At 42.1% G+C, this 14,653-nt stretch overlaps 2 protein-coding genes across 5 annotated transcripts in view; both read left to right on the forward strand.

The window, feature by feature from the left end:
- The window catches only part of LOC138980472 (probable methyltransferase-like protein 24), a 137,023-nt gene extending 132,353 nt beyond the window's left edge, over positions 1-4,670 (forward strand). For 2 of the 3 annotated variants that reach the window (XM_070353349.1, XM_070353347.1), the window contains exon 9: positions 378-4,670. In XM_070353349.1, coding sequence (XP_070209450.1) covers positions 378-686 — 309 coding nt within the window. In that variant the 3' untranslated portion in view covers positions 687-4,670. The remainder of the gene's footprint in view (positions 1-377) is intronic. The other variant, XM_070353350.1, reaches the window with a different exon arrangement.
- A 518-nt stretch (positions 4,671-5,188) lies between these two features.
- Positions 5,189-14,653, forward strand: part of LOC138980471 (probable methyltransferase-like protein 24) — a 29,350-nt gene continuing 19,885 nt past the window's right edge. Inside the window, exons 1-5 of one of the 2 annotated variants that reach the window (XM_070353346.1) lie at positions 5,189-5,240; positions 7,449-7,557; positions 9,518-9,619; positions 11,917-12,048; positions 12,424-12,498. In XM_070353346.1, coding sequence (XP_070209447.1) covers positions 7,462-7,557; positions 9,518-9,619; positions 11,917-12,048; positions 12,424-12,498 — 405 coding nt within the window. In that variant the 5' untranslated portion in view covers positions 5,189-5,240; positions 7,449-7,461. The remainder of the gene's footprint in view (positions 5,241-7,448; positions 7,558-9,517; positions 9,620-11,916; positions 12,049-12,423; positions 12,499-14,653) is intronic. The other variant, XM_070353345.1, reaches the window with a different exon arrangement.

Raw genomic sequence — 14,653 nt, forward strand, 5'->3', positions numbered from 1 at the left:
CTTTCAGGTCATTGACGTGCTGTCTTCCTTGTTCTTTCATGTCATTGACGTGCTGTCTTCCTTGTTCTTTCATGTCATTGACGTGCTGTCTTCCTTGTTCTTTCAGGTCATTGGCGTGCTGTCTTCCTTGTTCTTTCAGGTCATTGACGTGCTGTCTTCCTTGTTCTTTCAGGTCATTGACGTGCTGTCTTCCTTGTTCTTTCATGTCATTGACGTGCTGTCTTCCTTGTTCTTTCAGGTCATTGACATGCTATCTTCCTTGTTCTTTCAGAAGGTGATTGATATGAAATCTGTCTTGTTCTTTCAGAAGGTCATTGACATGCTTTTTGTCTTGTTTTTTCACGTGATTGACATGCTATCTTCTGTGCTTTTTTCAGAAGGTCATTGACGTGGTCAAGATGGACGTGGAGAGCGCAGAGTGGCCGTCTCTGGCCACGATGGTCAAAGAACAACAGCTGGACAATGTCCGCCAGTTGCTGGTAGAGTTCCACGAAGGGTCTGATAAGACGTCTCGTCTCCTGGCCCATCTCATCCTGTTTCACGACTTGGAGAGGATTGGCTTCAGGAAGTTCTACGTGTCCAAAAACTTCCACTGCCAGCGCAAAGCAGCTGCAGTTCCCATAATGCGAACCTCGTGTTACGAAATACATTTCGTCAACGATAATTTCAGAAGAAGTTCACTCTGATCTGCGTGTGTGTGTGTATATATGTCTGGGTGTTTGTCTGTCTGTGTGTGTGTCTGTCTGTCTGACTGTCTGTCTGTCTGTCTGTCTGTCTGTCTGTCTGTTTGTCTGTCTGTTTGTCTGTCTGTTTGTCTGTCTGTCTCCTGGCTGTCTGTCTAGCGGTCTATATGTCTGTCCCTCTCTGTTGCTGTCTGTCTGTTTATGTGTCAGTCTGTCTGTTCATGTCTCTGTCTGTTTGTCTATCAATCTGTATGTCTCTCTGTATTTATGTCCCTCTGGTGGACTGGTTGTAAAAAAAGCAACCACTCTGAGCGTGTACCATCACCGTCGTAAAACAAACAACTTCTTACTAAGTGCATCAGACAAGTTGCGGTAACATCACACGACGTGCTAAACACGAGTTGAGGATGGATACGCAAAGCGACATGCAGAGGTTGAACTTGAGCATCATTGTGCAAACCACCACTTGAAGTTGATGACATATTGACACATCATAAAACCGTGCGGCAAGGCGATATACCGTGTATTCTTGTTGTGTGTAAGACCTGTGTGATGGATCAAGGTTTGAAAATATATTTATGTTGCATTCGGGTTCTCGTTCATACATGCTGTAATTAACTTTTATGGTCTCCCATAAATTAATTTATGTTACTCCCTGGTTTATGTCAGAAATTACTACATTTAAGGGTTTGTTCACGAATTGCCTCCTCTGTCTACTCCACCAGGAATTAACCGCCTTCCACACTCATGCTATGAACAAACGCAAACACATTGGTGATGGTATTGTCGCTGAGTGATTTCACTCAGCGACTGCATTATTGAAAGGCACCATCTTGATGTATATCATCAGTCAAATAATATACATTTAACACATCAATTGTTTTATACATATTTCAACAAAGAAATGTTCATCAAATAGGTTTGAAAATATATTTATGTTGCATTCGGGTTGTCGTTCATACATGCTGTAACTTATCTATTTGCTCTTTATCATTGTACTACATTGAAAATGTGAAAGACGCATACTAAAGTTGCCTTCCAATTCGATTATTTTTCAATGTTATTGAATGACTTGAAGTCATTTTAAAGCAATTTTAGTGCAGTTACAAAAAGGAGTGTCTTATAGCTTGTATGCAACGTAAACTATCTTCTGTTACTTGTGTGCTGCAGAGGTAACTTATTCATTTATTGATTTCTTTTAAAAATAGCCACATAGGTGCATATACACTTTTATATATGGTTTAAAAAGGTACTCTCGTTTACATTATGTAAATAAGATTATGTATCTGTTCATAAATAGTCTTTATTTTAAACCGCTTCATTATGACAAGCATGGCGTTTAAACGGCGTTTTACGGTTTAGTGGTGACATTTTGACCACTGTGTAATCTTTAGACAAAGATGTGAGGCTGGATGAACTCCATTAGAATAGAGCCAAGACACAATGCATTACCGAGACATACACTGCTAGTTTTTACAGACGCACAGTCGCCAGGTTCTGTCAGTGCCACTATGTTCAAAGAAATTAAAGAAGCTAAAATCTTAAAATGTGGCCAAAGTTCATCCCAGGAAAGAAGACTTCCAATGCAATTTCCGAAAGTTAGCCACCGTACTACTTTCGACTCCTTGGACAATACTTCATGTACAGATTGGAGCTACGACACTGCCGGTGTGCGCAGTACTGTGAGATGTGTGGTAATATTGTTTGTATTGTTGACCAATATATGGCATATTACTCAGATCGAAACAGTCAGTACTCCTCCGAGACCGCGCTGGCTATCGAGTTGAACAATGACTGTCGAGATTTGTGACAAATGTCACATTTTGGTCTAATTAAATGTATGTATCGGTCTATTTTAGTTAGAATTCTTAAATTCTTATGTTTAACGATTGCACGCACACAAACATGCACTCTACTGTAGTCTCGGGCAGCCGCCTAGATATGAGTTTTGTCGGCTTCTGGGCCAACATTGCTCACAAATGGACATCTCGTGATGAATCGAAACATTATATTTCTTCTTCTTCTTCAGCGTTCCAGAATTGTCTGGTTACGTGTGAGCTCGTTTGCCCATTTGGGTTCCCCACACTATACTCTGAGAGCATAGTCAGCTTCACTCCGCTTTCGTTGAGTAGGCATGCTGGGTATTTTCGTGTTTCCATAACCCACCGAACTCTGACATGGATTATAGGATCTTTTCCGTGCGCACTTGGTCTTGTGCTTGCGTGTACACACGAAGGGGGTTAAGTCACTAAGCAGGTCTGCACATAAGTTGACCTGGGAGATCGGAAAAATCTCCACTCTTAACCCACCAGGCGGCAGCGACTGGGATACGAACTCACGACCTCCCGATTAGGAGGCCGACGTCTTACCACCACGCCACTGCGCCCGTGATTATATTTCAATGACGTATTTCGAAAACATATTGCTTTGGGTTGTTTTGGAGAATTGCATTGAGGTAATTTGTTTTTATTTTCTTGCTCATGTCTTCTTCTTCTGCGTTCGTGGGCTGAAACTCCCACGTACACTCGTGTTTTTTGCACGAGTGGAATTTTACGTGTATGACCGGTTTTTTTACCCCGCCATTTAGGCAGCCATACGCCGTTTTCGGAGGAAGCATGCTGGGTATTTTCGTATTTCTATAACCCGCCGAACTCTGACATGGATTACAGGATCTTTTTCGTGCGCACTTGGTCTTGTGCTTGCGTGTACACACGGGGGTGTTCGGACACCGAGGAGAGTCTGTGCACACACAAAGTTGACTCTGAGAAATAAATCTCTCGCCGAACGTGGGGACGAACTCACGCTGACAGCGGCCAACTGGATCCAAATCCAGCGCGCTACCGACTGAGCCACATCCCCGCCGTGCTCATGTTACAGATAGTTCTCTAATTCTTTATTGTATTGCACTGCGTTAAGTGTGTGTGTGTGTGTGTGTGTGTGTGTGTGTGTGCGTGTGTATATGTGTGTGTGTGTGTGTGTGTGTGTTTGTGGATAAATAAATCCATGCGCCTTGAATATGTGCGCGATATAAATTGCACAAAAAACAAAATACAAAAAAATAAAAACATAAATCCCTGCGCTTAGAACTGTACCCACGGAATACGCGCGATATAAACTTCATATTGATTGATTGATTGATAAATGTCAGGAATATTGTTTGCTGATTCTTCTCATATGAACAAGTTATCTTTGACTTGTATGTGAACACAGTCCCGCAGTGGGGCACTGCGGTTATGAAATTAAAGGCCCCTCCTGTTTTTGGAACCGCAGGAGCTTTCTAGTTTGCTGTTAGGTAGATTTTTGGTTCCTCTTTCCTGTCATGCTCTCTTTTTCTTCATGAATTCTTTTCTTTTTTCTGCCTTCTTGCTCATTCACCTGTATTTTTTCCAAAAATCTCTTCTCTTGCCGCTTGTCTCGCGATTCATGTATAGTTTAATCTGTTAGTGTTCTGATGTAAGTCCAGCAGTAGATAGGTTAAGCCTATTTTAACATACTGGAAACTGGTAATCTTCCAGTAGGTATTAATTTAGTTTTACTAAAGCCTGCTGGGACACAAGTAATGGGTTAGTGCATTTGTAAACAGGAATCGCTTGACAAGTGGCCCCCTTCATCCCCCCCTTCCTCGTCCTGATATGGCTCTGCGTAGTCGGCTGGACGTTAAGCAACAAATAAACAAACAAACAAACAAAAAATGTGAACACAGTTGCATCAGATTATAGCATTCCTTGTGTGTGTTTATTGTTTTGTAAATATAATTTATGTTGTTTGAATGAAAGAATTATAATGTGTGTATTCGTGTACATGCAAATCGCAATTTGTAGGCACCAACCAAGGTTGCAAGTGGGACGATGTTGGTACTTTTTGGTTTTTAGTGATTCTCATATATTATTGCATGTATTCACAATAGCGTGAGAGTTTCGTCATTGACTAATTTTGTTGGCGGATTAAAATCTTTAAAAAATAAAAAAATCTGTTAAAGAACTTAAACTCTGTCTCATTCTGTCTCTGTCTATCTACCTGAATATGTCTGTCTGTCTGTCTGTCTGTCTTTCTGTCTAACTCTCTCTCTCTCTCTCTCTCTCTCTCTCTCTCTCTCTCTCTCTCTCTCTCTCTCTCTCTCTCTCTCTCTCTCTCTCTCTCTCTCTCTCTCTCTTTTTCTGTTTGCGTGCACGTGTTTATTTGTGAATCTGTGTGTGTGTGTGTGTCTGTGTCTGTGTCTGTGTCTGTGAGTGTCTGTGAGTGTCTGTGTGTGTATGTGTGTGTGTGAGTGCGTGTCCACGTGTGTGTGTGCGTCTGAGTGTGTGTGTACGTGTGCGAGTGCGTGTGTTTGTTTGCATGTGCGAGTGTGTGTACGTGTGTGTGTCTGCGACCGCCATTGGCATTTCAGCTGAAAACAAAAAAATTCATCAAGATTGCAAGTAACATAATTTTGCCGAAACTACAAACACCTCCTTATCATCATGTGAAGCGGGACACATTTCTGACGCGTTCTTGCAGTCTTACGTCATCTGTTACATGACGTCATCCATATTCATCGGCGAAGAAGAATTGAAAAAGGTAAGATTTTCGCAAACTTTTCTTGCCACATACAAATAGGTTGCGCACTTTATTCTTTCAGCAGGTGGAGTGTCTACCGGTTCTTGTTGTCATTTGCCAACTCGGGTCGAAAGTAGGCTACGTATACAGCTGGTACAAGGCGACTGGGTATAGCGTGCTCTGTCCTCAGGCGGTATCGTTCACTGCACCAACACTATCATAATAATAGTGCTAGTCTTATTATGATAGTGTTGGTGCAGTGAACGGTACCCGTTCCGCCTGTGCTAGTCTTATTATGATAGTTTTGGTGCAGTGAACGATACCCGTTCCGCCTGTGCTAGTCTTATTATGATAGTGTTGATGCAGTGAACAACACCTTCCGCCTGGGCTTTGTCCTGGTGGTTTTCATAATACGCCCGATTTCTTCCAACATCGTCCCGATTTTCACCAGGTCCAAATTCCAATGCTTGTCTTCGTTGTCTTTTCACCGCCCCTCATTGCACACATGCTTCGATGGGGAGTGACAGGGGGCCGCCTATTGCGCGAATCTAACCCTAACCCTAACCCTAACCCTAAATATTCGCGCAATAGCGGCCCCGCGCAATAGCGGCCCCGCGCAATAGCGGGCCGACCCCAGTGACAGTAGGGGAAGGCTAGGGCCCCTAATATGGACCACTTTTTGTTTTATGCTGATAACTAGCTTGTTTTCTTGCGAAGACGTTTCATTTTGTGTTTGGTAGTCCTTCTCTCTTAGGTTAACCGTTAGGCCTAATTAGAGTGAAATAGCTTTGATAGACATTCTGCAAAAATTAAATAGGCTACAGAAAATATCATAAATGGTCCATATTAGGAGCCTGGGCGCCTAATATGGACCAGTGAAGCGGCCTTCACGAATCACTGTAAAAAGCCCTCTATACTTCAAAATAACATGTTACAACTTAGTGTGTAAGTCAGACTAATTCAAATATGCTTTAGATTTATCTGTTTCGGGTTGATGAGAGCATTATTTGAAGTACACCAGCAAACTGAAGAAGCTTATCAAAAACAGAGTGAAAATAAGGGAAGTTATCAACTTCCAAAAAAAAACACTATTTCTTATATTTTTTTGAAATCTCGAGGGCTAGCTAGGCCTATAGGTTATTTTCAGCAAGCTTCTTAATGAATTAATTAAAATTGCCTTTAGCTTTTATTTTCTTCGATTTATTGAAGGTGGTCCATATTAGGGGACTCACACATACTTTGAGGTTTTGCTATTATGTTTTGTTTGCAGGAGAAACTCGGGGTAAACACTGCTATAATGTAACATATACGGTCTTAGCTGTCATATATAGCCTTTTTTGTGTGATAAAAGCTTTGACTGTGGACAGAAACGAGTCCGTTTTAGACGGCAAATTTAGAGTGAACGCTGCCAAAAGTGAAAATAAACGAAAAACCCTAACGGTTTTGGGGTTTGTATTTCTGCAACAGTTTTGACATGTGCAACTTATCCAGAGAGGGTGAATAACGCAAATGCAATTGTTTTGAGCGCTCTAGCGCCGTTAGTTTGTCAGAACAGAAGGTGGTCCATATTAGGAGCCGGTCCATATTAGGAGCCCTTCCCCTATATGCTTATAGTTATATCACGATGGAGTGATAGGATGTTGAGATAAATGTTAGACTTCAAAACATGTACCTCGGCAATTGCAGTTAAACCATATGGTGTGAATCCGAGTTCGGCTTTGTCTTAAAGTTAAAGGGAAAAAGTTGGGATTTCTGTCCAGCCATATCAATCGTGTATGCACTACAATTTGGTGATACACGCTGTGTGCTGACTTAGTAGTGGTTCTACGCTCCTTGCATGACAGATATAATTGTTGACTGAGTATGAAGGGAATGACTCGTGAACTTTGTTGTGCAGCGGTCTTTGCGTCTGTGTGTGTGTGTGTGTGTGTGTGTGTGTGTGTGTGTGTGTGTGTGTGTGTGTGTGTGTGTGTGTGTTACTGCATGCGTACGTTTGCGCTACACAAACTAGGGATGGATCACCCCCCCCCCCCCCTCCACTTCCGTCATTAAGCTCCTCAGTGACCCCCCCCCCCCCCCCCCCCCACCCTTCCTCGAATCCCACATTCATTACCCTCGCTCATTGATATTGAATTCATTGTGCAGATCTCAGTGATCTTGTTGTATTACGTTGGTTTTTTTTAATCATCGAATTTAAACCGATGCTATCCTTCTTCTTTAAAACGGAAGCAACTCTTCGACGATGACGGGCCAGCGCAACTACAGAGTTCTGACCCTTGCCGTAGCGTTCATCGCGGGTTGTGTGGTGGTGGTTCTCTACCTTCCTGCAGTGAGAGAGGTACAGTGTGGGTTTATCAAGTTAAAGACACACTCCTTCCAGTGTAAGTAAGCACCTCGGTTTACCATCTCAGTTCTGGTCAGTTTTCTACATCGGATAAGACCATCCCTCCACTTGGTCAAACACCGAAAGTTAACAGCCTGCGTGTTATCATTGCACATCGGGAATTTGTTAATGAATTGATTTTGTAAAAGCCATTTTTTACTTCTTTATATTTTTTTACTCACATGCGAAGCAAAAGTGAGTCTATGTACTCACCCGAGTCGTCCGTCCGTCCGTCCGTCCGTCCGTCCGGACGTCCGTCCGTCCGTCCGGACGTCCGTCCGTCCGTCCGGAAAACTTTAACGTTGGATATTTCTTGGACACTATTCAGTCTATCAGTACCAAATTTGGCAAGATGGTGTATGATGACAAGGCCCCAAAAAACATACATAGCATCTTGACCTTGCTTCAAGGTCAAGGTCGCAGGGGCCATAAATGTTGCCTAAAAACAGCTATTTTTCATATTTTTCCCATTTTCTCTGAAGTTTTTGAGATTCAATACCTCACCTATATATGATATATAGGGCAAAGTAAGCCCCATCTTTTGATACCAGTTTGGTTTACCTTGCTTCAAGGTCAAGGTCACAGGAGCTCTTCAAAGTTGGATTGTATACATATTTTGAAGTGACCTTGACCCTGAACTATGGAAGATAACTGTTTCAAACTTAAAAATTATGTGGGGCACATGTTATGCTTTCATCATGAGACACATTCGGTCACATATGATCAAGGTCAAGGTCACTTTGACCCTTATGAAATGTGACCAAAATAAGGTAGTGAACCACTAAAAGTGACCATATCTCATGGTAGAAAGAGCCAATAAGCACCATTGTACTTCCTATGTCTTGAATTAACAGCTTTGTGTTGCATGACCTTGGATGACCTGGTCAAGGTCACATGTATTTTGGTAGGAAAAATGTGTAAAGCATGTGAGTCGTATGGGCTTTGCCCTTCTTGTTTACTGATTGCTTTGAAATCATTTCTGGCCTCATTATACTGTATATTCCCTAATTTGAAATTGCCACACAACTTTGGTTTAAAAACACTTTGGAAGATGATTCAAGTATTAAATTGTAGATCTAAATACGCTGCTTGTGTTCGTCTGCTGTCGCCCGAAAGAAGGTAACCTTGTTTTTGATTGGCTGATGTGTGATAGGGTTTGAAGCCACACTTTGCAAAACAACCAATCAGAGCGTGCGTTATATAGTACATTTGCGGGCTGAATCTAAATATGCCTCGTGTCATTCTTGTACAGTTTTAGATCTGCAAATGTTGTGTGCTACGATTACAGTGCTTCAGTATGGGTAGCATACATGCCTAAAAGAAGAAAAAGGACTGCTAAAATACATCTTGAGCCTCATAAACACAGTGTGGTGGAAAATGGAAACAATGGGCGCCTTGAGTCGCCTTGTGGTCAGATATGTGCGCGTTATAAATACTCGTATTATTATTATTGAACCCCCCACCTCCTCCTCCATCGCAATTGCTCGCTCATTCGGGTATTGTGACTCAAAAAACAAACAAAAAAAGATATACAGTCAAACACAGTAAGACCGAAGACTGTGAATAAAATTATTTGACACTGAAGACGAACTGACAGGTTTCAGAGTTGTGGACATTGAACTTTTGAGACGTTTAAAATGGAGGTACCTTTACACAGGGTTTGAACCGTTCATCTGATCAAGGTCGTAAAAGGGGGATGCCTTAATTGGTGCTCTTAAAAAGGGGGTTCCACTATAATGTCTAAGAAGAGTACTTATGTTCAGTTATGCTTTATGATCGTGTGTTTGTGTTATAAGAAATGCGATGTGAAGCCAAAAGAAAAATGTCCATGTTTTGGGTAAAATTGAAAATGAACAGTGTTATTATCTTATCTTATCTATGTCTTGTAACGTTTTCTCGCTGTTACATTTTGCAGAAGTTGACCAAAGTACAAGAACAGATACAACCACCAATCCTCCAAGAACAGATATCCCAGTCGGCCCAAGATCAAGGTGACGCCAGCAAAGACACATTGCCGGTAAGAAGTGAATTTGGCCTTACCCGATCTTAAATTTGTATGAACAAATCTAACGAGATATCACGGGAGAATCGGGTCACGTAGGAGTTTGAAGAAAAACAAGAGGCGAAGCCATCAAGGCTCACGTAAGAAATCGACAAACAGTAACACAAACTCAATCACTCCGTCACACATACACACACACACACACACACACACACACACACACACACACACACACACACACACACACACACACACACACACACACACACACACACACACACACACACACACAGAAAGAGCATAGGTGAAACTGTGCAAGAAAGCGAGACACTAGATCTAGATCTGTCTGTCTGCATGTAGCCTACTTACAGGGACACGACTGCCAACTAGTCTCGACCCGCTCAAAATAATAATGACCGAGACTTTCAGTACTTCCTTCGCGTGACGTCTAACCCTCTTACGTCATAATGTGACGTCAATGTAATGTGACGTCTTCAAATGTTAGAGTTTCTACCACAGACATACACACGCACGCACGCACATACGCACGCACGCACGCACAGACAGACAAAGTTACGATCGCATAGGCTACACTTACGTGAGCCAAAAACCACCACACGAAAGAAAGCAAAACAACAAGAGTGATGGCCTGCGTCACAATGTGATTCTCTGGTATCCCCAAAACAGTGCTGTGCAGAAACAATGAGACTGTATAACTTGTGTGTGTGTGTGTGTGTCTGTGGGGTATTGTGACTCCGAATAAAATTAAAAAAAGAAGGTATAAAGTCAAACACAGTAAGACCGAAGACTGTGAATAAAATTATTTGACACTGAAGACGAACTGACAGGTTTCAGATTTGTGGACATCGAACTTTTGAGACGTTTAAAATGGAGGTCCATTGACACAGGGTTTGAACCGTTCATCTGATCAAGGTCGTAAAAGGGGGAAGCCTTCATTGGTGGTCTTAAAAAGGGGGTTCCACTATAATAGGGAGATTTAAAAAACGAAACGTCGGGACGTTTCGTTTTGAAGTTGTGGTAAACGTCATCATTTCGGGGGTCTCTCGCTGGAAAGGTGAAGGTCAACTGAAACGGAACGTGGAACGTCAAAACGCAGTCACGTTTTCCACCCCCAAAAAACGAACAATATTTCGTCAACTTTTGTGAGTATTTTTGCACACTAACAGTTTTATTTGTTGGCCATTTTATGCATTGCTAGATTCATCAACCCTTTCACAGTCTTTCAGCGCTGAGAATGTGTTCATTGGAGGTAGACAACTGTTGTGAACTGAAATATTTTGAAGGGTGCTGATCCTGGTACATTTATCCAACTTCATGGTGAGAAAGCAAATGGCGAAACAGAAGTAGGTCATCGCATCGAATTTTTATTCTGGCTTCGTATGTGATTTTGTATAAACAAAGTCTGTGTGATTTATTTGGACTGAAAATAAAGTATGCCCGATTCTGGACCACCTCCTAGGGGTTTTTTTTCCATTCTGATCGAGGACAGACGTGACAAGTACAAAACAACCCCTAGTTGGGGAAAGGCTTCTAAATCGGCACAGGCGTGTGCACAGGGCCGTTTTCTGAGAATGGGGAATACTCAGGGTATAATTGCCTACATGGTTCGGTAGAGCTCTTTGCCATAGGCTGTTACCAGTTGTAAAAATTGAGATGCGTGAAATGGATAAAAAAAAATAATGAGTTCGAATGAGTAAATCTTGGAATTCAACATGAATGATCTAATTTTTGTGAAATACAATTGATGATGAGCAGGTGCATGAATTGAAAAATGTGAAGCTCTTGTGTGTGCAATGCGAGTATGTCAATCCTTTATTGACTCGTGGAGTTGAAATTATGCCATGCCCAGTCAGCGGATCATATCCTGCCATGCCCGGCCTTTCATTTGCGCATGACTTGCCTTTTATTTGCGTATGCCCGCCGTTTTCTGACCCTCCTTTTTATGTTGATGATTTATCGCCCTTCCTTCATTCCGAAACGAAACGTGAATACATCTAAATCTTGTCTGCGGCCTATGCCGTCTCGTTTCACGTTCCCTTTCGCGGGGTGACTCATTCACCAAACGAAACGAGCTGCAAAACGAAACGTGCTGTCTTTTAAATCTCCCTAATGTCTAAGAAGAGTACTTATGTTCAGTTATGCTTTATGATCGTGTGTTTGTGTTATAAGAAATGCGATGTGGAGCCAAAAGAAAAATGTCCATGTTTTAGGTAAAATTGAAAATGAACAGTTGTATTATCTTATCTTATCTATGTCTTGTAACGTTTTCTCGCTGTTATATTTTGCAAAAGTTGACCAAAGCACAAAAACAGATACAACCACCAATGATCCAGTCGGCCCAAGGTGACGTCTACAAAGCAGAGCAAGATGCGACAAGGTCAAGGTCGCCTGTCACCCTCCCCAAGGTCAAAGACACATTGCCGGTAAGAAGTGAATATGGCCTTACCCGATCTTAAATTCTTATGAGAAAATCTAACGAGATATCAGGAGAGAATCGGGTCACGTAAGAGTTTGAAGAAAAAAAAAACCCACACGAAACAAAGCTAAACAACAACGAGTGATGGCCTGCGTCACAATGTGATTCTCTGGTATCCCCAAAACAGTGCTGTGCAGAAACATTTGACTGTATGAATTGTGTGTGTGTGTGTCTGTGTGTGCGGGCCCGCGTGTGGGCCTGCATGTATGCGTGTGTATGTGTGCGCTTGTGTGTGTGTGTGTGTGTGTGTGTGTTTGTGTTTGTGTGTTTGTGTGTTTGTGTTTGTGTGTGTGTGTGTGTGTGTGTTTACTTTCCACAACAGGTCGCTAATTTCGACGACAACTGGAAGAAATGGAAGGAAGATATAAGCCTGACAAATCTACGAAATTACGGTTTGGTAAGTTTTTCTTTTGTATCTGCGTTGAGAATGAATTTCAAATATATGTAGCTGTGTGCATCAGTATGTTGATTCTGGTCGTTGGCTGATTGGTTGTCAGGTTGATTTTTTTGTGCTTGGTTGTCTTGGTTGATTTGTTAATTGGCTGCTTGGTTTTTGACTCACTTGAGTAATTGGTGAGTATTAGGATTTATATGTGTCCGTCCGTATGTCCGGCCGTCTGTCCGTGGACAAAAAACGAAACGGATGTTTTTCAAGCTAGACCTCTGAAACTGTGCACACTTTTAGGGTATGATTATCTCACGAAGTGACCCCAGTTTGGTTGAACCTCGTCAAATGTTGCGGTCACGTCACAGCGGGGTCATTGTCATTTCATAAAAACTTAACGTTGAGGTTATTTCGGATGTTTTTGAAGCTTGATGATTATGATTCTTGTAATTAAAAAAAAAAGAAGATATCTTTTTTCAAAATGTGGTGAATGTTGAGTATGTCAGGCTAGTGATGGTGGCGGGCAGGAGGTTGGGGATTGGTGCAAGTTCGAATATGTGAAATATTCTTAGGGTTGAATAACTACATGGATTGATACAGGTCACATAAGGAGTTCTTTTGAATATTACTTTATGAATCTGGAACAGCTTTCTTTTTTTTTTTTTGGGGGGGGGGGTATGGTCTTAAGTAGTGAAATCCTCCTTTTAAGACCCGCAAAACCCTGAGAAAATCAGGTCTTATAATGGGGGTAAACTTACAGAGGTTATGAACAGAATATGGAGGGTTTGGGGTCTTTTAAAAAACTTTTTTATTTTATTTTATTTTTTTTAGATATATATACACATAGATATAACGTACAGCATACATCAGCATCAGATATGACTGTCTTAACGCATACACACACACATTCCTAGACAAGACACATACATAGACAAGACGGTGGGTGGGTAGAAAGGACAGGGGACATACATAGACAAGACGGTGGGTGGGTAGAAAGGACAGGGGACATGGGGGCAGTGGGGGACGGTGGGTGGGTAGAAAGGACAGGGGACAAGACGGTGGGTGGGTTGAAAGGACAGGGGACATACATAGACAAGACGGTGGGTGGGTTGAAAGGACAGGGGACATACATAGACAAGACGGTGGGTGGGTTGAAAGGACAGGGGACAAGACGGTGGGTGGGTAGAAAGGACAGGGGACAAGACGGTGGGTGGGTAGAAAGGACAGGGGACAAGACGGTGGGTGGGTAGAAAGGACAGGGGACAAGACGGTGGGTGGGTAGAAAGGACAGGGGACAAGACGGTGGGTGGGTAGAAAGGACAGGGGACAAGACGGTGGGTGGGTAGAAAGGACAGGGGACAAGGGGGCAGTGGGGGACGGTGGGTGGGTTGAAAGGACAGGGGACATGGGGGCAGTGGGGGACGGTGGGTGGGTAGAAAGGACAGGGGACATGGGGGCAGTGGGGGACGGTGGGTGGGTAGAAAGGACAGGGGACATGGGGGCAGTGGATAACTGGGGTTTGGGGGGAGGGGGGGTAGGTGGAGACGATTGTCACACCTTGAAATACACTGGTACAATGACTGCATTAGCCTCCAAGTATACATGGGGTATAATCATAGGCGTACACGTACTGTATAATGTGTTATGAATAATGATAGGCGTAAACGTACTGTATAATATGTGTTATGAATAAATGGAACAGTATCATGGGAGCATCACGTTAGAAAATGTTCATACGACATCAATCAATACAGTTATCCTATGGCATCAATGAAAAAAATGTTTTATTAAAACCACTCCTTTGCAAATTTACCATAATAATTATTTACACTAGCATTATACTTTTCGATCAAAAAACCTTTGTTTGACAATGTTCACAAAAACATTTAGTGTTGGGACTGTCTTATTTAATTTGGCTCAAAATATACTTTGTTTGGCAAGGAGAATAAAGAAATCAAAAACAGTATCCGTATAAAAGTTGTCTAAACACCCTAAAATTACAAGTTATTTTGACAATTTCAGATGACTGTAATGTGTGAAATTTAGGCATAACCATTCTGTGAAATCAGACCAAAAACGCTTAACTCTTGTGCACTCCCAAAACAAATGTTCTAAAAATTCCTCTTCCGGTGTACAAAAGCTACATAGTGGTGTCAGAAATGTTCAT

This window comes from Littorina saxatilis, linkage group LG11, assembly GCF_037325665.1.
Source record: "Littorina saxatilis isolate snail1 linkage group LG11, US_GU_Lsax_2.0, whole genome shotgun sequence".
NCBI lineage: Eukaryota > Metazoa > Mollusca > Gastropoda > Littorinimorpha > Littorinidae > Littorina > Littorina saxatilis.